Source organism: Leopardus geoffroyi, chromosome C3, assembly GCF_018350155.1.
Source record: "Leopardus geoffroyi isolate Oge1 chromosome C3, O.geoffroyi_Oge1_pat1.0, whole genome shotgun sequence".
NCBI lineage: Eukaryota > Metazoa > Chordata > Mammalia > Carnivora > Felidae > Leopardus > Leopardus geoffroyi.
This window is the reverse complement of record NC_059338.1, coordinates 67,249,739-67,269,141: the sequence shown is the minus strand read 5'-3', so window position 1 is coordinate 67,269,141 and position 19,403 is coordinate 67,249,739. Positions and strand designations below refer to the sequence as shown.

The 19,403-nt window shown below is 47.5% G+C and overlaps 1 protein-coding gene and 1 long non-coding RNA gene across 3 annotated transcripts in view; one reads left to right on the top strand and one right to left on the bottom strand.

Annotated features, from left to right (window-relative positions):
• Nucleotides 1-11,494, bottom strand: part of ACBD3 (acyl-CoA binding domain containing 3) — a 32,944-nt gene extending 21,450 nt beyond the window's left edge. The window contains exon 1 of one of the 2 annotated variants that reach the window (XM_045453261.1): nt 11,126-11,494. In XM_045453261.1, coding sequence (XP_045309217.1) covers nt 11,126-11,411 — 286 coding nt within the window. In that variant the 5' untranslated portion in view covers nt 11,412-11,494. Of the gene's footprint in view, nt 1-5,764; nt 6,227-11,125 lie in introns of those variants that run through there. The other variant, XM_045453262.1, reaches the window with a different exon arrangement.
• LOC123585274 lies at nt 10,420-18,829 on the top strand. The gene is made up of 2 exons (XR_006706029.1): nt 10,420-10,640; nt 18,620-18,829. It is a non-coding gene; the product is annotated as an uncharacterized LOC123585274 (long non-coding RNA).
• The last annotated feature ends 574 nt before the right edge of the window (nt 18,830-19,403 follow it).

Here is a 19,403-nt window from a genome sequence, read left to right as displayed (position 1 = left end):
AGGGGGAGACACAGAATCCGAAGCAGGCTCCAGGCTCCAAGCCGTCAGCACAGAGCCCGATGCGGAGCTCGAACTCACAAACCAGGCGATCATGACCTGAGCCGAAGTTGGATGCCTAAATGACTGAGCCACACAGGCGCCCCGCAAAGCTAGTCATTCTTAACTGACTGGACTGAAAGGGATCACCTGTTGGCATCTGTCCAGCAACAACAATTTTAAAAAGTTCATTTTCTATAAAACTGAAGACTGATAGAAGGTTACAAATCAGTTTTACCTAAAGGAGACAGACTAAAGCAGGATCTGGATCGATCATGCCCACTGCTGTCTTTATAAGACCTGGGAGCTAAGAACGGCTTTTGTAAAGTTTTCTTGTTTAAAGTAAGCGCTATGCCCAACGTGGGGCTTCAACTCATGACCCTGAGATCAAGAGTCACATCTCTACCGAATGAGCCGGCCAGGTGCCCCTGGCTTTTACGTTTTTCAAGGGCTGTAAAGCAACAACAAAAAAGCAAAAATGGAAAAACAAAAACAAAGAATATAAATGAACACAGACCATATGTAGCCATTAGAGACTAAAATACTATCTAGCCCTTTTTTTTTTTTTTTTTATTTTAAACATTTTTTTTTTCAACGTTTATTTATTTTTGGGACAGAGAGAGACACAGCATGAACGGGGGAGGGGCAGAGAGAGAGGGAGACACAGAATCGGAAACAGGCTCCAGGCTCTGAGCCATCAGCCCAGAGCCCGACGCGGGGCTCGAACTCACGGACCGCGAGATCGTGACCTGGCTGAAGTCGGACGCTTAACCGACTGCGCCACCCAGGCGCCCCTCTTTTTTTTTTTTTTTTTTTTTTTTTGATGTTTAGTGACAGAAATAGACAAAATGTGAGCAGGGGAGGGGCAGACAGAGAAGGAGACACAGAATCCGAAGCAGGCTCCAGACTCTGAGCTGTCAGCAGAGCCCACAAACCGCGAGATCATAACCTGAGCCAAAGTCAGACGCTTAACCGACTGAGCCACCGGGGCGCCCCCTATCTGGCCCTTTTATCGGGAAAGTTTGCCGACTCCTGACTAGAGGAAGAAGTAAACTCAGAAGCCAAATGACTTCCAGGTATTCAAAAAAAAAAAAAAACAATGCCAGTATAATTAAAAGGATAGAGAATGTATTTACAAACTTCCAGCTAACCATGATGGATTAAACACACACCATTAGCTCTGATCCTCGATGAAAAACCTCCATGCAAACAAACAAGGGAGGCAATTCAGAGAACGCTGGGAAGGTTCAGGAACCGGGTTCCTGAGGCTCCAGGTTCATAAGAAGCTGGAGTCTAGATGGAAAAAGTAATGCTTCTTAGGGGTACTAAGAAGGAGGCACCCCTCCCTCCCACTGTGTTCGACAACCCCAAGCAGGCAGGCAGCTACCCGGCCCCTACTTCAGCAGAGGGCTGACGTTTACTGGAGAACCCGAATCACACATGCTCCAGATGGGGGAGCACCAGGCTGGGAGCGAAATGCAGGACTAAAAACCGAGAGTTGCCCTCATCAACCCTCATCAACGGTAAACAACTTCCCCCCACCCTCCCTTCTCCAGCCTACTTCCTGAATGCTGACAACTAAGTTCCTACAACCCAGGAAGCAGCCAGGAGTATCTGCGGGAAAAACTGGCCCCAAAGATAAAACCTACAATTACTGGGGCGCCTGGGTGGCTCAGTCGGTTAAGCGTCCGACTTTGGCTCAGATCACGATCTCGCGGCCCGTGGGTTCGAGCCCCGCGTCGGGCTCTGTGCTGACAGCTCAGAGCCTGGAGCCTGTTTCAGATTCTTTGTCTCCCTCTTTCTCTGGCCCTCCCCTGTTCATGCTCTCTCTCTGTCTCAAAAATAAATAAATGTTAAAAAAAATTAAAAAAAAAACAACCTACAATTACTAATTCGAAAGGTACTGATGGTTTGAGGGTTCCCCTATGAAACCTCTGCTTCATCACCCTACAATTAAGGCTGCTACTCAAGGCTACAGTAACTGTTTGGTCCCTTACCCTCCAACAGGAATGAATACTTGACGATCACCAGATATTTGAGAATGCTTCCAACACGGGAACACCCACACCCCCACACCTAAACTTTTTTTTTTTTTTCAACATTTATTTATTATTGAGAGACAGAGGGTGACAGAGCATGAGCAGGGGAGGGGCAGCGAGAGAGGGAGACACTGAATCCGAAGCAGGCTCCAGGCTCCAAGCTGTCGGCACAGAGACCGAGGTGGGTCTCGAACTCACAGACGGCGAGATCGTGACCTGAGCCGAAGTCAGACGCTTAACCGACCGAGCCACCCAGGCTTACACTTAATATCCTTCAACTTTCAATATTGCTTCAACTTACACTTAATATCCTCAGAGACAGAAGCTAATGTGTCCATTAAGCAAAACGAGGGACAAGAAAGAAAGACAATTTAGGGAATAAAAACTCTTAGAAATGGAAAATGTAAAAACAAATTAAAAAAAAAAAAAAATCTTCCGGGGCGCCTGGGTGGCTCAGTCAGTTGGGCATCCGACTTTGGCTCAGGTCATGATTTCGCAGTTGATGACTTCAAGCCTGGCCTGGCTCTGTACTCACAGCTCAGAACCTGGAGTCTACTTCGGATTCTATGTCTCCTCTCTCTGCCCACCCCCCCAAACAAACATGAAAAAAATATTTTTAAATATTTCATTGGCTAGAAAATGGAGTTGAGAATATCTCCTAAAAGACAGAGATGGAAAAGATAAGAGAATTAGAAGTTCAATTCAGAAGATCCGATATCTTTTTCTTTTTAACGTTTATTTTTGAGAGAGAGACAGCACAAGCAGGGGAGGGGCAGAGAGAGGAAGATACAGAACCGGAAGCAGGCTCCAGCCTCTGAGCTGTCAGCACAGAGCCTGACATGAGGCCCGAACCCACAAACTGTGAGATCGTGACCTCAGCCAAAGTCGGATGCTCAACTGACTGAGCCACCCAGGTGCCCCAGAAGTTCCAGTAACTCAGTATTAACATTATCATAGAGTGAAATCAGAGGAAAAAAGGGTGGAAGTTATCATGAAATAATATAAGGAAATTTCCCAGAAATGAAGGATGCAGCTTGAGACTAGGATGACTATCAAATATTGAACATAATCATTCAAAAAATAAACAGAAAGGAGATAAACAGAAATTCTCAAATGCTGAAGACAGAGAAAATTCTCAAACTTGTAGGAAGAGAAACGGGTCACAACACAGGATCAGGAATAAGAAAGACTCCAGACATCTTTAGAGCTGGAATACTGAAAGCTAGAACACAATGGAATTGTACCTTGAAATTCTGGGAAGGGACTCATTTGAACTCTTGACCCCCAGCACTATAAAACAGGTGTTGTTTTAAGCCACTGAATTTGTGGTAATTTGTTTCAGCGGTAATAAGACACTAACACAATACACAACACATATTTTCCCAAGCAATTAAAAATAGAAGTGGCTTCTAGATTATGTTCTTATTAAATTCATCAAGGGGCGCCTGGGTGGCTCAGTCGGTTAGGGATCCGATTCTTGTCTTCAGCTCAGGTCATGATCTCACGGACTGTGGGATCGAGCCCCATGCTATCAGTGCAGACCCCATCTGGGATTCTTTCTCTGCCCTTCCCCCGCTCTTGCTCACCTCACACACTCTCTCAAAAAATAAACTTTAAAAAAAATTCACAAGTATTGACAGTTCTAATATGACAACATAATCTGATAATAGTGTCATATTAAAAAACGCACAAGTATTTAACAGTTCTAATACAACAACAGTACTGGAGTCAGTTACCAAGCCCAAAGCTCTGAAAAATTAAGTCCCTTCCACCTAAAATTAATTATACAAAAGGTTATTAGTCTCACACATCGACTGCAAGAATAGGTTTATACACAGAAATCCTATTTTTCTCTTTTCTTTGGAGGGAAAGGTGGAGTGATGTAACTATTTCAATGTCCCTTCTGGCCTTTGTCTGTGAAACGAAACCATACAATCTATGAGCCAGAAAGGATAGTAACGATCAGTGACTGAATCTCGCAACCAAAGCTCAGACCCCCTGTACATTTCCCCATGGCCCACAACAACGTGTCTCTGGATACACAACATAATAAAGATGTAAACAGCAGCAGCAGTAAACCTGAAGTGTGAGAGGAGGAGAAGCGGTGGAGGTTACAGCTTAAACTAATGTGAACTAGAAACTATTTCACTAAGTCTCGTGGTCACCGCAAAGAAAACACCTGTAGCAGATTCACCAACGATTAAGAAAGGGGACTCAAAGCATATCCCCCCTAGCAACTGCTACCTTACGCCTGAGCAGGTGCAGGTGATGGGAACTCCCTGTCCCAGGCACGCGATTCCACCTCCGCGTGGCTGTGGTTTTTAGTTCTTTACTGAGTCGATCTCTTGCACTTCTTTTTTTGTTTTATTTATTTATTTTGAGAGAGAGAGAGAGAGAGAGCAAGTGTGTGCAACCAGGGGGCGGCAGAGAAAGGAAAAGAGAGAGAATCTCAAGCAGGCTCCGTGCTGTCAGTGCAGAGCCTGACACGGGGCTCGATCTCACAAATCATGAGATCATGACCTGAGCTGAGATCGAGCAGGAAGCTTAACTGACTGAGCCACGCAGGCGTCTCCATCTCTCAAATTTCTATCCACAGGGTCTATTTCCAGCTCTCGGCATTAAAGAAAACACATTTCACAGATAAGACCTCAAAAAAGCCACAAAATACCCATCATGTTTGCCCAGAGTTCTCTACGCTCTAGGCTAAACATCCGTAGCTAATTCCCTCACACTTGCTAAAGATCTACGTTTTATATCCCAGCTCTGTTAAGTATACAATAGGGACAAATTATTTAACCTTTCTGAGCCTCAGTATTGTCACCTATAAAATGGAGATGACTTCTCCATAGGGTTCTTGTGAGGGTTACAAACAACGTGTTCCAATGTGCTGGTGGAGTGCCCACAAAGCACACACTGACAGTGGCCATTATGCTAACGATGTCCCACACCTGGACAAGTGGCTCTCTTCTGAAAGACTCGATTTGTCTTTAACCCTAAAGGATGCTGCCTCAAACAAAAAGCATTACCCAGGGATGGTCGGATCTGCACAGAAGAGAGCAGCATGTCTCTCTCTTCCCTCACCCTAGATACTGTATTTCCATCAAACCAGCCCGAGATCAGATTAATGTGCTGGTTGGGGGGCGGAGGGGGGGTGGGCAGAGAGAGAGGGAGACACAGAAGCCGAAGCAGGCTCCAGGCTCTGAGCTGCCAGCACAGAGCCCGATGTGGGGCTCCAGCCCACAAACCAGGAGATCATGACCTGAGCCAAGTCGGATGCTTAACCGACTGAGTTCCCCAGGTGCCCCACAACAAACCTCTGAATAAAGGAAGACACAGGGTTTACAAAACTGAGTGGCAGGATAAGAAAAAGCACCCTAGACAGTGCTGACTCCAGAGCTCAACTTAGTAAATATTAAGCCACAGTAGCTCCCATGTAGCAAACAGATAAAAGCACAGTAGCCTTCCCTTATCCGTGGGGTACACAATACAAGACCCCTGTGGATGACTGAAACCACGGAGAGGACAGAACCCTATATATAGAATGCTTTTTCCTATACATATACATCCGTGATAAAACTAAATTTATCAAATTAGGCACGGTAACAGAACAAGAATACTAAGATAAAACAATTCTAACAATACACTGTAATAAAAGTGATGTGGACGTGGCCTTACTGGCCCGTACTCACCCTTGTGATGACGGGAGATGATAAAACACGCACGCGATGAATGAGGTGACGAACGAGGTGATGTGGGGTAAACGACGCAGGAGCTGGGACGCGGCATCAAGGCTACCACGACCTTCTGACGCGGTGTCAGGAAGATCACCAGCTTCCGGACCCCAGCTGACCACCGTGGCGGGTGAAACCAGCGGTGAGGGGAGCTACTGCAGACACTATCTCCTCTTGGGGACGGTTTCCAGAGTGGGCACCTTGTGGAAGGTCATCACCACACACTTATGAGCTGTGTACTTTCCTGAATATGTATTAAATGAAGGGGAGGCCTCAGGGGGAATGTCAAAGTAACTCACATGAAACACACACGTACACATATCCCTGAATCTGTCTTCATGTGAAAATTTCAGTTCAGCTCAAATGTAACATGAACTAGCCAGTAAGAAAATCAGACGCGTGAAAGGTATTACTATTCTCAGCGCCTATCGTTCCTTTCTTTTTTTTTTTTTTTTTAATTTTTTTTTCAACGTTTTTTTTATTTATTTTTGGGACAGAGAGAGACAGAGCATGAATGGGGGAGGGGCAGAGAGAGAGGGAGACACAGAATGGGAAACAGGCTCCAGGCTCTGAGCCATCAGCCCAGAGCCTGACGCGGGGCTCAAACTCACGGACCGTGAGATCGTGACCTGAGCTGAAGTCGGAAGCTTAACCGACTGCGCCACCCAGGCGCCCCTATCGTTCCTTTCTTAGGACGGTCTCGTAGGTCTGTATGTTCTCTTACACTATTACACCCTTGCATCTAAAGGTGAAGACAATAAAGAAAGCAGGAAAATATAAATTCAAAATTTAATAGATGTTGGATAGTAATAATTCAATTTCAAATTACCTGGGGCTAGACCACTCAAGTCCAGGAGGCACACACTAATTACACAGGCTACCAAAGAATGAACGACAGCTGCACATCACTGTAAAACCTTGATGGGGCCATTCATACAAATGGTGGGAAATGCCTGTGCTTAAAGATGACAAAACGAATGGAACAATCTCCGCATGTCCACGTGATTGCCTCTCTGAGACCCATAACATAACTGAGCGTATGACCAAGTCTAATCAACAGGAATGCTAGTGGAAATGCATCAACAATTCCATAAAGACACTGAGTCCAAGACTTACGACTTAAGTTCTTCCGAATTCGACTACAGGTTTTACATACCATACCCTCAAAAATACTGTCATGCTCGCTTGCTCACTCTCACACATGCACTCACACTCACACACACACACACACACACACACCCCCCAGATCCCTAGATCTGTCTACTGAAAAGGCCTAGAAACAATGACCAATCCAGTAGCAAAGAGCACCCACTCCTATCACCGAGATGATGGCTCTTCAAAGGCTGTTTCCCACTAACAGGTTGGAACCTCGTCTCCTTGGACAAACGGCTAATTCCTGCTGAGGCAGGAAATGTCTACGAATAACCTGGAACATCTCATCATACCAGATAGCAAGGAAGCTATGAAAAACTACTAGTCATGTCAAAGGAACTTATGAGCGAATTTGACAAGGCTCCCACTTGCTAAAGACAGTATTGAGCATCGAGAAGAGCTTAAAAAAAAAAAAATCAAATACGTGTAAAAGTATGACTACATAATGACATCAAAAAAAAGTGTCACCTGTTGAGGCCACGAGAGAAAGAACTCATTATTCTGAAAACTAATAAAGGGAAAGAGGCATTCTTCCTTTCCTGTTTGAATTTCTACTCCAAACCAAATAACATAAGAAAAGCATTCCAGTGAAAGAAAGACCATTAGACTATCACCATTGTTCAATCCCTAACGAATTAACACATCCATTTTCAATTTACACGAGTTTAAAAAGATCATTACATTAGCTAAGTGCAGGCCTCCCAAAAAATCTAATACTGTATTAGCAGCAATGGGATTTAGCAGGTCAATATTTTGATGAGCACATTTACTTCAGTCCTTTGGAGGCAATTTTTGCCCCATTACATTCAAAATCTCGAACCTGATAGCAATATTACATAGGAATTCAGATGGCTCTCTCATGCTTCACTCCTCCAGATATCCAAAGAGACTCCATAAAGTGATCATGTGGAGAAAAACCGTATGCATCTTTCCATGAGCCCTTAATATTTCCAGGCAAACATATTTAAAAAGTTCCCAAAAAGCGATGAGGCAGCAGGGCAGTAACTCTGAATATTTTCCTCAGCACACCTTCAGAAGAAGCAGGGTGTGCTTTCCACCTCCTGCAGCGGGGAGACCTCTCTGGAATCAGAGAGCGAGCCGGCCCTGCCTCTAACGCCCCAGTGGCCTGGATCAAGTTTCTCAACTAGGAAGCCCCAACAATACCCCAAATACTCAACAATACCCCAAATACTCAAAGGTCTGTGGCAACAAAATAACATATCTAGGGTTCTCAAAATGGTACCTGATGTGACTGCCACAGGGTCTTTAACTCCTCTTTTGGACCCTAAGTCCCTTCACAGCAAAAGTGAATGTACTGTTCATCTATATTGGTGACCTAATCCACCTACTTAGAACGTTATCTGTACTGGGGACTTAACACCGTCTGAAGTTTGTTTATTTAGTCTTAAACTCATTTGTTTAAATAATCTTGACACCCAGTGTGGGGCTCGAACTCACAACCCCAAGATCAAGAAACACAGGCTCTACCGACCGAGCCAGCCGGGTGCCCCAACGAGGTCGGAAGTTTAGATGGGAACATGCTAACTTACATTTACCTGTATTTTCATCTATGATTTTATTTTTACCTGCATAAAATTAAGACAGTAGGTAGTTGACATACTGGGTCCGGTTACCGGCTTGTGACCACAGTGACAGGGTGGAATGAGAAATGGGGTCTGTGACTCCCAATCCAAGTTATTTTCAACAGATAGCCACACTCTCAAGGTTCCTATTTATTCCACAGCAGAAGATAAAATGGAATGTCATTTCTAATTCTTGTTGAGATTCTAGTACAAAACCAAAAAACAGCGATCTATTAGAAAACGTTGCAGGGCGCCTGGGTGGCTCAGTCGGTTACAGTGTCTGACCTTGGCTCAGGTCATGGTCTCATGGTTCATGAGTTCGAGACCCCGCATCAGGCTCTCTGCTGTCAGTATGCAGCCTGCTTTGGATCCTCTGTCTCCCTCGCTCTCTGCCCCTTCCTCACTCGCACTCTCCCTCTCAAAATTGAACAAACCTTTAAAAATTTTTTTTAAAGAAAACCTTGCAAAACCGACAAAAATGCCAAGCACCGCGCTGGGATTACATGTTAAAACAAAGGCAGCAACAGTTGACTCACCCATAATTCTGACTGCTTTTAGACGCCCCCCACCAGGTGTCTCCTATCCTAACAGCCTCATCATTGCTGACCACGAAGTGATCTACACAGAAAGGTAACCTTAACTGCCATGTTATTTCTCCTTTTAAGTATTTGAATGCCGCTTTGAGAGCTTAACTTAGGAACTAAATGAACCATACCTATCAATGTAGCTTTTATTCTCCAAGGTCACTGGTAACTAGGCCCCCAAATTACAGGTTCCTCAAGGACTCCTACTATTCAACAAGAATGTTAAAAGAATGTTAGCTTTAGACCAAATCTTAAGTTGGAGACGTCAAATATCATCATCTAATCCAGCTGTATACACACACACACACACACACACACACACACACACACAGAAACTGAGTCTGGAAAAGTTAACTGCCTAGGAATTTACATGGTAAATAGAATCCGGGGCTTCCCGACCCCCAAAACAATGCCAAATTTACTGCAGGTTATACAGTGTTTTAATCTTACAAAGAAAATATTATTTTCAAATAAGACAGGCTCAGAAGATTGTTACCTTTTTTTTGTTGTTGGTCATGCGGCCAAAGCTAGAATTAAAAGTTGGCCCTTTCCTATTCTCAAATACCTTTGTGCTACAATATACTTGAAGCTTATTGAACATTTGGAAAAGTTAAGTTCCAAGAATAAAAGTTTGAAGTAAAATGTAGTTATAGGAGTTGTATAGGAGCCACCAGATTTTTATCTAAGTGGTGATCTATCACCACCATAGGAAACACGAAATTCAAGCCATTACCAATTCCCCACGCTGGCCAGTGCGCAGAGGGCTGAACTCAATGTGCAAGGACAATGAACATTTCAAGGGTAAGCTTTTTAATTAAAAAAAAAAAAAAAAATGGAATGAATGTGGAATAACCAAATGTTCTAGAAAACTTATAAAATACTTCCATTAGTTTGCACAAAGTTATGCTGAGAGAAAACAAGCAACTTCTGAACGTATCCCTACCACGGACTACACAATTTCAGCTACTCAAGTATGTCCTGCCCTCCAAAAGGAACTCCCTCTGGGAAAAGTGTCATAAATATGCTGTTCTGGAATGTACCCGAAACCTAGCAACCACTTTTAAAGTTGCATTCGGCCGCGGATCCGCCCCACAAGATCTAAATATCTCTAAGAATCAAACTAACAGGCGTCTCATCAGTCTTTCCCACTGAAAAGATCATGTGATTGGTATCGCCACCAGTGAATCACCCAAAAAAGAAAAAAAAAAAAAAAAAAAAAACAACCCACACACCACAATCCTGCTCCAAGACAAGAGACGTCTTACAATTAATTGTGCGAGAAACAGAGGGTACTTGTAGGCCTTAACTGAGAACTCACTCTTGCACATTGCTTCCAAGTACAATTTTAACCATCTAGAAGTTACTAGAACACTGAGGGCACCCCTTCCTTTTAGAGGTGGACGAGCCGGAGGGGACGCATTAGCTTAATACTTCCTCCTCGCGGCCACATCAAAACCGCCAGGTGTGCAAGTCCTATTCGAGTTGACGGTTCCCCGAAATGACTGCAAAAGGAAGGTAAGGAACCGATGCGAAGACACCTTCCTCTCCAGAAAAGGGGTAAAAATCGGGGGAACCTGGTGTACCAAACCATAGGAAGCAAGAAAAGGAATACGACCGTTAAAAAAAAGGCAAAGCAAAACAAAACGAAACCAAGACCAACCGCAAACAAAAAACCATCCCAGAACGGGATCCTCCAGGAGAGAAAAGGACTCATTCTTCCACCCCGGCCCGTGGAAACCCGAGAAGCTGAATCAGGTCAAACGTCCTGGTAACCTCGGGGAGGCAGGACCAGGACGGCAAAACCCAGGTTCCGGGCCCGTCAGAGGTGTGTGACCCAGCGGCCCAGAGCGGGGAGACAAACTTCGGGGACCCCCCAAGGACGCAGCCTGCTCGGGTCGCCGCGGCCCGGGCGGGCCAGGCGGGCACTGGCCCCGTCACGCTCGGGCCCCGGGCGGACTCCGCGGGGCGGCCGAGGCGGGGGTGCGGCCGGGCCGGCTCACCTTTGAAGAAGCGCAGCGCCAGGCCGTACAGCTCCTCCAGGCCGAAGCCCCAGCGCTGCTCCAGCCGCCGCGCCTCCTCCGCCGCGCCCCCGGCCGCCGCCTCCCCGGGCTCCGGTTGCTGCCCTGCGGCGCCCGGCCCCCGGCCCGCCCCGGGAGGAGAGGGCGGCGGCAGCGGCGGCGGCAGCAGCGGGGCGCCCTCCGCGCCGGGCCGCTCCTCCGGGTCCGGGCTCAGCGTGAGGCCGTCGACCGAGACCTCGAGCCGCTCTGCGTTCAGCACCGCCGCCATCTCCGGCTGCTGCGCCTCCTCGGCAGGGTACAGGCGGCGGCCACGTATCGACTTCCTGCTGACCTCTGACCCTCGGCGACGCCGGAACTTCCGCCGCTGAGAAGGATCTCCGGCTCCGTGAGAGGGGCTGAGGCCCGCGCCCCGCCCCTCCGCGACCCCCAGGCCCGCTGGCCCCGCCCCGGCCAGCCCCGGCCCGCCCCCCCGGCCCGCGTCCGCCTGCGGGCGTCGTCCTCCCCCCTCTCCCACCCCGCTCCTTCAGCACGGCGGTCAGGGGCCCGCGGGGCGGGGTCGCGGGGGAACGGCGGAGCCAGCGAGGCCCGCGGGGCTCGGGTCGGAGATGGGGGTGGGGGTCGCGGAGGGGATGTGCCTACGGGGTCGGGGTCGTGGAGGCGGTGGGGCCCGCGGGGGCTGACGCCGCAGCGGGGCGCGGGTCACGGAGGGGCGGGGCCAGCGGGGCCCTCGGGGTTCCGGTCGGAGGGGGGCGCGGGTCACGGAGGGGCGGGGCCACTGGGGGCGGGGCCAGAGGAGCTGGGGTCGCAGACGGGAGAGCTGGGGTGACTGCGGGCACGTGTCCTGCCCTACCGGCCGAGACTCCTCCCGTCCGCGGGGTCGTGTGCTTCCCACAACCGCCCCCCACTCTGCCTTGGTCTCCACGCAAACCGAAGGAAATGCTGAGCCAATGCCTTTTTTTTTAAGGGGTGACTGAGGCTGCAGAAAGTTCCTGGGCTCCTGTGAGGTTGTATTAAATTGGTAGACGCTGGTTTTGCAGGACCGGGAGCTCATACGATTTGTGGGGCCCCTATTAAAAAAATACCCAAGGGGCTCCTGGGGGGGCTCGGCTGGTTAAGCATCTGACTTGGTTGTGGCTCAGGTCATGATCTAGTTAGTGAGTTCGAGACTCCGCCTACAGGCTGGCTGTCAGTGAGGAGCCTGCTTGGGATTCTCTGTCCCTCACCCTCTGTCTCTCCCCTGCTCATTCATTCTCTCTCTCTGTCTCAAAATAAGTAAACTTAAAAAAAACAACAACAACAACAAAAACCCTTCTTTAAAAAAATCCGAAAGAGGGGCGCCTGGGTGGCGCAGTCGGTTGGGTGTCCGACTTCAGCCAGGTCACGATCTCACCGTCCGTGAGTTCGATCCCCGCGTCGGGCTCTGGGCTGATGGCTCAGAGCCTGGAGCCTGTTTCCGATTCTGTGTCTCCCTCTCTCTCTGCCCCTCCCCCGTTCATGCTCTGTCTCTCTCTGTTCCAAAAATAAATAAACATTGAAAAAAAAATATAAAAAAAAATCCGAAAGAAAGAAAAAACCCTTCTTTAAAAAAATCCAGGGGCGCCTGGGTGGCGCAGTCGGTTAAGCGTCCGACTTCAGCCAGGTCACGATCTCGCGGTCCGTGAGTTCGAGCCCCGCGTCAGGCTCTGGGCTGATGGCTCAGAGCCTGGAGCCTGCTTCTGATTCTGTGTCTCCCTCTCTCTCTGCCCCTCCCCCGTTCATGCTCTGCCTCTCTCTGTCCCCCCCCCAAAAAAAAAAAAGTTAAAAAAAAATCCAAAAATTATGTAGGTAAATATGTTTAGAAAGAGAGATCACAAATGACACTTTGATAAGTTGAAAAAAGCCACAAGCATCACACACGACCATAAAATATTTAACTTCCTGACACACTTCTACAGGGTGTCCAAAAGCCCAGAAACACAGTTTATTTTTTTTAAAGATTGAAAATGCCCTTGGCAGCATTATGCATATTTACCTGTGTGTCTAGACTTTATGGGCACCATTTATGATAATTTTCCCCACATTTTCAGGCCGCATACTTTCTTTTTTTTTTTTAATTTTTTTTTAACGTTTATTAATATTTGGCACAGAGAGAGACAGAGCATGAACGGGGGAGGGGCAGAGAGAGAGGGAGACACAGAATGGGAAGCAGGCTCCAGGCTCTGAGCCATCAGCCCAGAGCCTGACGCGGGGCTCAAACTCACGGACCGCGAGATCGTGACCTGAGCTGAGGTCGGATGCTTAACCGACTGAGCCACCCAGGCGCCCCAAGGCTGCATACTTTCAATCACCTTTTCCTATGACATTTTGTAATAGTTTCTATAAAGAAAATAGGTCAGTCTTATTCTCAGCATGGTGATCAAAAACTTTTTATTAGGGGACCCCTGGGTGGCTCATGGCTCAGTTGGTTAAGTGTCTGACTTTGACTCAGGTCATGACCTCACAGCTGGTGGGTTCGAGCCCCAACCTGTCAGCACAGAGCCTGGAACCTGCTTCTGATTCTGTGTCTCCCTTTCTCTCTCTGACCCTCCCCTACTCGCACTGTCTTTCAAAAATAAATATTTTTTTTTTAAACTTTTTATTTGGAGGGAAGGAAAAATAAGATAAAAACAGAGAGGGAGGCAAACCATAAGAAACTTTTATTTTTTTATTTTTTTAAATTTTTTTTTTCAACGTTTTTTTATTTATTTTTGGTACAGAGAGAGACAGAGCATGAACGGGGGAGAGGCAGAGAGAGAGGGAGACACAGAATCGGAAACAGGCTCCAGGCTCTGAGCCATCAGCCCAGAGCCCGACGCGGGGCTCGAACTCACGGACTGTGAGATCGTGACCTGCCTGAAGTCGGACGCTCAACCGACTGCGCCACCCAGGCGCCCCCATAAGAAACTTTTAAATACAGAGAACAAACCGGGGGTTGATGGGGTGGTGATGGGCATTGAGGAGGGCCCTTGTTGGGATGAACCCTAGGTGTCATATGCGATGAATCACTGGGTTCTACTCCTGAAGCCAAGACTACACTGTATGTTAACTAACTTGAGAATGAAAAATAAAGTCGTAGATACTTTGACAGGCCAAAAAAAAAAGTGTATTGTTTATGTTTTAGTTTCCTGCATCATTACTGTTATTAGTGTGTATTGTTTTAAAGATTATTGTCAAATTTGGAAAAACTTGTATCGAGTTTCTTTCACATCTGAGCTCTAATATTTCAGGGATGTTTGGCGGCTTGAATGGCCATTTTATGTATGGTTTTTGGTGGATTCCCAGTGTTTTTCAGAACAAGATTTGTCTGCTCCGTTAAGACAGGTTCTGATTCATTAAGATAAACAAAACATGTGACTTCAACTACAGACAGATACGTTGTAGTAAGAAAGAGTACGAGTTTGTATCCCATAAACCCAAGAATTCTAATATGTTCCATTATTTTTTTTTCAATTTTTTAATGTTTTATTTATTTTTGAGAGAGAGAGAGAGTGAGCAGGGGAGGAGCAGAGAGAGAGGGAAACACAGAATCTGAAGCAGGCTCCGGGCTCTGAGCTGTCAGCACAGAGCCCGGCGTGGGGCTGGAACTCGTGAACCACAAGATCATAACCTGAGCCAAAATCGGACGCTCGATCGACTGAGCCACCCAGGCGCCCCTTATTATTATTTTTTTAATGTTTATTTTGAGAGAGCGATTGAGTGCAATCGGGAGGGGCAGAGAGAGAAGAGAAAGAGAATCCCAAGCAGGCTCAGCATTCAGCACAGAGCCCATCACGGGGCTCAAACCCACGAACCGTGAGATCGCGACCTGAGCTGAAACTGAGAGTTGCACACGCTTAACTGACTGAGCCCCCCAGGCGCCCTGGTTGGGCATTTGAGATTAGGCGTTCAGAGACTTGATTCTTCCACCAATAATTTTTTCCTCTTGACAGTTGCAAGGATTTCCTGTGGACCAGTTTCTCATTTCCTTTCACATTTTGTCCCCCCCCCCCCGCCCCGGTCCCCCACTGTCCATGTATTTTCTGTCCCAGGTGTCACAGAGCTCCTTTGCCCCCTGGCCCTGCACATTTGTGACACGGTGCTGGCTGAGTTGGCATTTTGGGCAGTAGGTGTATTTCAGAAAGCCGTTCCTACACCCACCGTGAGCACTGATTTAACAGAGCTCTAGTTAAAGGTATCCCTTAATCATCGTCCCCAGGTCGCCAAAAAGTCCCATTCCTGAACCCTCTAACGCAGAGGAGTGACAGAGGGAAGTGAGGACGCAAAGAGACAGTAGTCTTACGTATCTTGTTTTAGAAACTTCGACAGAAGCTTTGGACCAGGCGAAAATACCGCAGCGGCCTTGGAAGGGCCTGTGTGCGCGCAGGCTTGGGAATGAGCTTCATTAATTGATGGTGAACCCGCCTGTAGTCGTAGGGGACTCTCATTCTGCTACTCTGAGCCCCAGTGACTTGTTTCCACTTAGCCTGGATCTTTATTCGTATTACATATTACATATTTATTCGCATTCATATTACATGGCCAAAGCTCCAAGAAGTCCCAACTGTATTTCCTTGATGTGCTAGGCTCACTGCTCCAGCCTGAGTATCCAGTAACTGTCACGCGACGGGTAAATAGAATTCTTCTTGGAAATACAGATTCCGTCTTCTGAGTTTTCTGCAATAAGCATTCCTTTCGTAACCTGAAAAAAAAAATTTTTTTTTAACAAGTATAAATAGGGGCGCCTGGGTGGCTCAGTCGGTTAGGCATCGGACTTCGGCTCAGGTCAGGATCTCCGGGTTTGTGAGATCGAGCCCCGCGTCGGGCTCCGTGCTGTCCGCACGGAGCCTGCTCTGGATTCTCTGTTCCCGTCTCTCTTTCTGCCCCCCTCCCCTGGCACTCGCTCTCTCTCACTTTCTCTCAAAAATAAACATAAAAAAAAAAAAGATTTAAAAAAAACAGTATAAGTATTAAAACCTATAGAACATACCTAGGAAGATGGACAGGTAAAATCTGATAAACTAATCATTGACTTTTTTTTTTTTTTTTTACTGTTTTGGAGTCTAACATATTGAATAATCTTTTTTTATGTTTATTTATTTTGAGAGAGAGAGAGCATGGGGTAGAGAGAGAGAGAGAGGCATAGAATCCCAAGCAGGCTTTTTTTTTTTTCTTTCAAAAAAATTTTTTAATGTTTATTTTTGAGAGGGAGAGACAGAGTGTGAGCGGGGAAGGGGGGCAGAGAGAGAAGGAGACACAGAATCCGAAGCAGGCTCCAGGATCCGAGATGTCAGCCCAGAGCCCAACACGGGGCTCGATCCCACAAACCATGAGATCATGACCTGAGCCAAAATCCAGAGTCAGACACCCAGCCAACTGAGCTGCCCAGGAGTCCCAGTTTTACCATTTCTGAAATTCTTTTAGAAGTTTCCTCCCTCAGATCAACGTTTCCCTCTGTTCCCTCCACACAGTATTCACCTTCTCTGCGAAATGTTATTAGATTCCCAGAGACTGAGTTCAACTCCGTGTATTTCCTGCTTTCTCTGTGATAATCAGTACTCCATAAATGTTGCGCTTTAGTCACACAGAACGCTTTAGTGGGGATAATTATTTTGTACTCCTTGACTGTAAGCACAGGGAGGACCAAGGTCATCCCTCTGGAGCCCCACAGCCCCTGTCACAGGATAGAAGCCTTTTATGAGGCTTGCAAGGTTGTTAGCTTGAATTGGTTGTTACCGCCTTCAGATCTGCGCCTGCCCTTGGCGCTGGATGACCATGACCGGAGGCTGCCTCCTTGAGGAGGGACATATGCTCTAAGTTTGCAACAGTTGCCCCAGCCAGTCGTGAGGGACACCGTCCTTGCTGTGACTGATCATTTTGCACCAATATCTGTTTCCAGTGGTACCTGCATGGCCACCATGGGCATGTATTCGTGTTTGTAACTCCCTAATACAGAAGAAAGAAAATGGCATCCTGCCTGGAGGGTTTAAAGAGATAATTCTGATTGATCATTGATAATTCTTTAAAAAAAATTTTTTTAATGTTTATTTTTGAGAGTCAGCGTGAGCGGCGGAGGGGCAGAGAGAGAGAGGGAGACACAGAATCTGAAGCAGGCTCCAGGCTCTGAGTCATCAGCACAGAGCCCGATGCGGGGCTCGAACTCACGAACCGTGAGATCATGACCAGAGCCGAAGTCGGACGCTTAATGGACGGAGCCACCCAGGTGCCCCTCGATCTGTCACTTTTTAGATGTTGTGACCTTAGACTCACTTTCCGGACCTCTGTCTCTTTATCTGGAAAAAAGTCAAAATTGTTCTGGGCTGTCAGCCTGGAGCCTGCATCGGATCCTCTGTCCGCCTCTCTCTGCTCCTCCCCTATTCTCTCTTTTAAAAATAAATAAAAATAAATATATTTTTAAAAGTATGTGCTTTTAGGAGCACCTACGTGGCTCAGTCAGTTGAATGTCCGACTTCGGCTCAGGTCATGATCTCACAGCCTGTGAGTTCGAGCCCTGCGTCGGGCTCTGTGCCGACAGTTCAGAGCCTGGAGCCTGCTTCGGATTCTGTGTCTCCCTCTCTCTCTGCCCCTCCTCCCCTGCTCATGCTCCGTCTCCCTCTGTCTCTCAGAAATAAATGTTAAAAAAAAATTTTTTTAAGTGTTTTTAAAAACAAATCTCCCATAATCCCATTACTGAGATCTTTGCTTGAAAATTTTTTTCTAACATTTATTTATTTTTGAGAGACAGAGCACGAGCCGGGGAGGGGCAGAGAGAGAGGGAGATCCAGAATCCGAAGCAGGCTCCGGGCTCCGAGCTGTCGGCACAGAGCCAATGCGGGGCTCGAACTCACGAACAGGGAGATCATGACCTGAGCTGAAGTCGGAGCTTAACTGTCTGAGCCATCCAGGCAACCCCCCCATTACTGAGATCTAACCAGCGTTACCAATGTGGGGTACATTCTTCCCGTCTTGCAAATGCTAAATCCATATAATAATAACAATAATAATAATAATAATAATAATAGTAATAAATAGTTATTACGAAGTAGTACCCTCCACTGACAGTAGGAAGAAGCTGTTTAGGAGAGGAGGCCCTTGATTCAAGGACCCGTTAAAAAGCTGCTTAGACTAATGCTGAAGCTTCAGGGCCCCGCAGCCCCACCTGCTGGCCGGAGGCGGGAGCGCTGCGGCAGGTGGACTCCCTGCGCTCCCGTCCTCTCCCGGCTGCGGACTCAGCCCTGCGGCCCCAGCCCCGCGGCCCCGTGGCCACCTCCTAGGTGGGGCAGGAGGTTGGGGGCGTCGGTGGCGACGGCCTCTGTGGCTCCGCCTGGGCTCCGCAGAACCAGAATAAAGGCCGGGGCTCTGCTCTGGGCGGGGGCGAGACACGGAGCACGGTGACACTTCCCTAAATGAAGGATGTGAAAACCAAGAGCCCATCAGCCATGCTGGAGGAAGGACAGAATTATCTTTCCTTTCTCTCAATAGGACATTGTTATCGCCTGGAGACAAGGGACATGCAGCCAAAAGAAAAGTCGGAAGAAAAATAAGCACAGAGGTGTCTCAGGAAGTCAAGCGACAGGAATGACAGCCGCAATTCCCGTGTGGTTTGAATTTTGCCCTACGGGTCAGCTCTTTTTAACATTTGCGAGTCATCGGGGTGTCATTTCTCTTTCTAAGTAAACACTCGTTTCTGTACCTCATTGTCTAGTCTTTGTGCTAAAGAACTCCCCTTCAGGGGTGGCTCCTTCGGTTAAGCGTCTGACTCCTGGTTTTGGCTCAGGTCATGATCTCACGGTTCGTGAGTTCGAGTCCCCGCGTCGGGCTCTGCGCTGACGGTGCAGAACCTGCTTGGGATCCTCTCTCTCCCTCTCTCTGCCCCTCCCCTGCTCTCTCTCCCTCTCTCTCATTCTCTCCTTCCCAAAATACATAAATAAACTTTTTTTTTTTAAAAATGCTGTTTGAGGGGCGCCTGGGTGGCGCAGTCGGTTAAGCGTCCGACTTCAGCCAGGTCACGATCTCGCGGTCCGTGAGTTCGAGCCCCGCGTCGGGCTCTGGGCTGATGGCTCGGAGCCTGGAGCCTGTTTCCGAGATTCTGTGTCTCCCTCTCTCTCTGCCCCTCCCCCGTTCATGCTCTGTCTCTCTCTGTCCCAAAAATAAATAAACGTTGAAAAAAAAATTAAAAAAAAAATGCTGTTTGAAATAAGTCCCCTTGTCCGTATATTAAAACGAGGAAACTGGGGGATGCCTGGAGGGCTCAACCGGTAGAGCA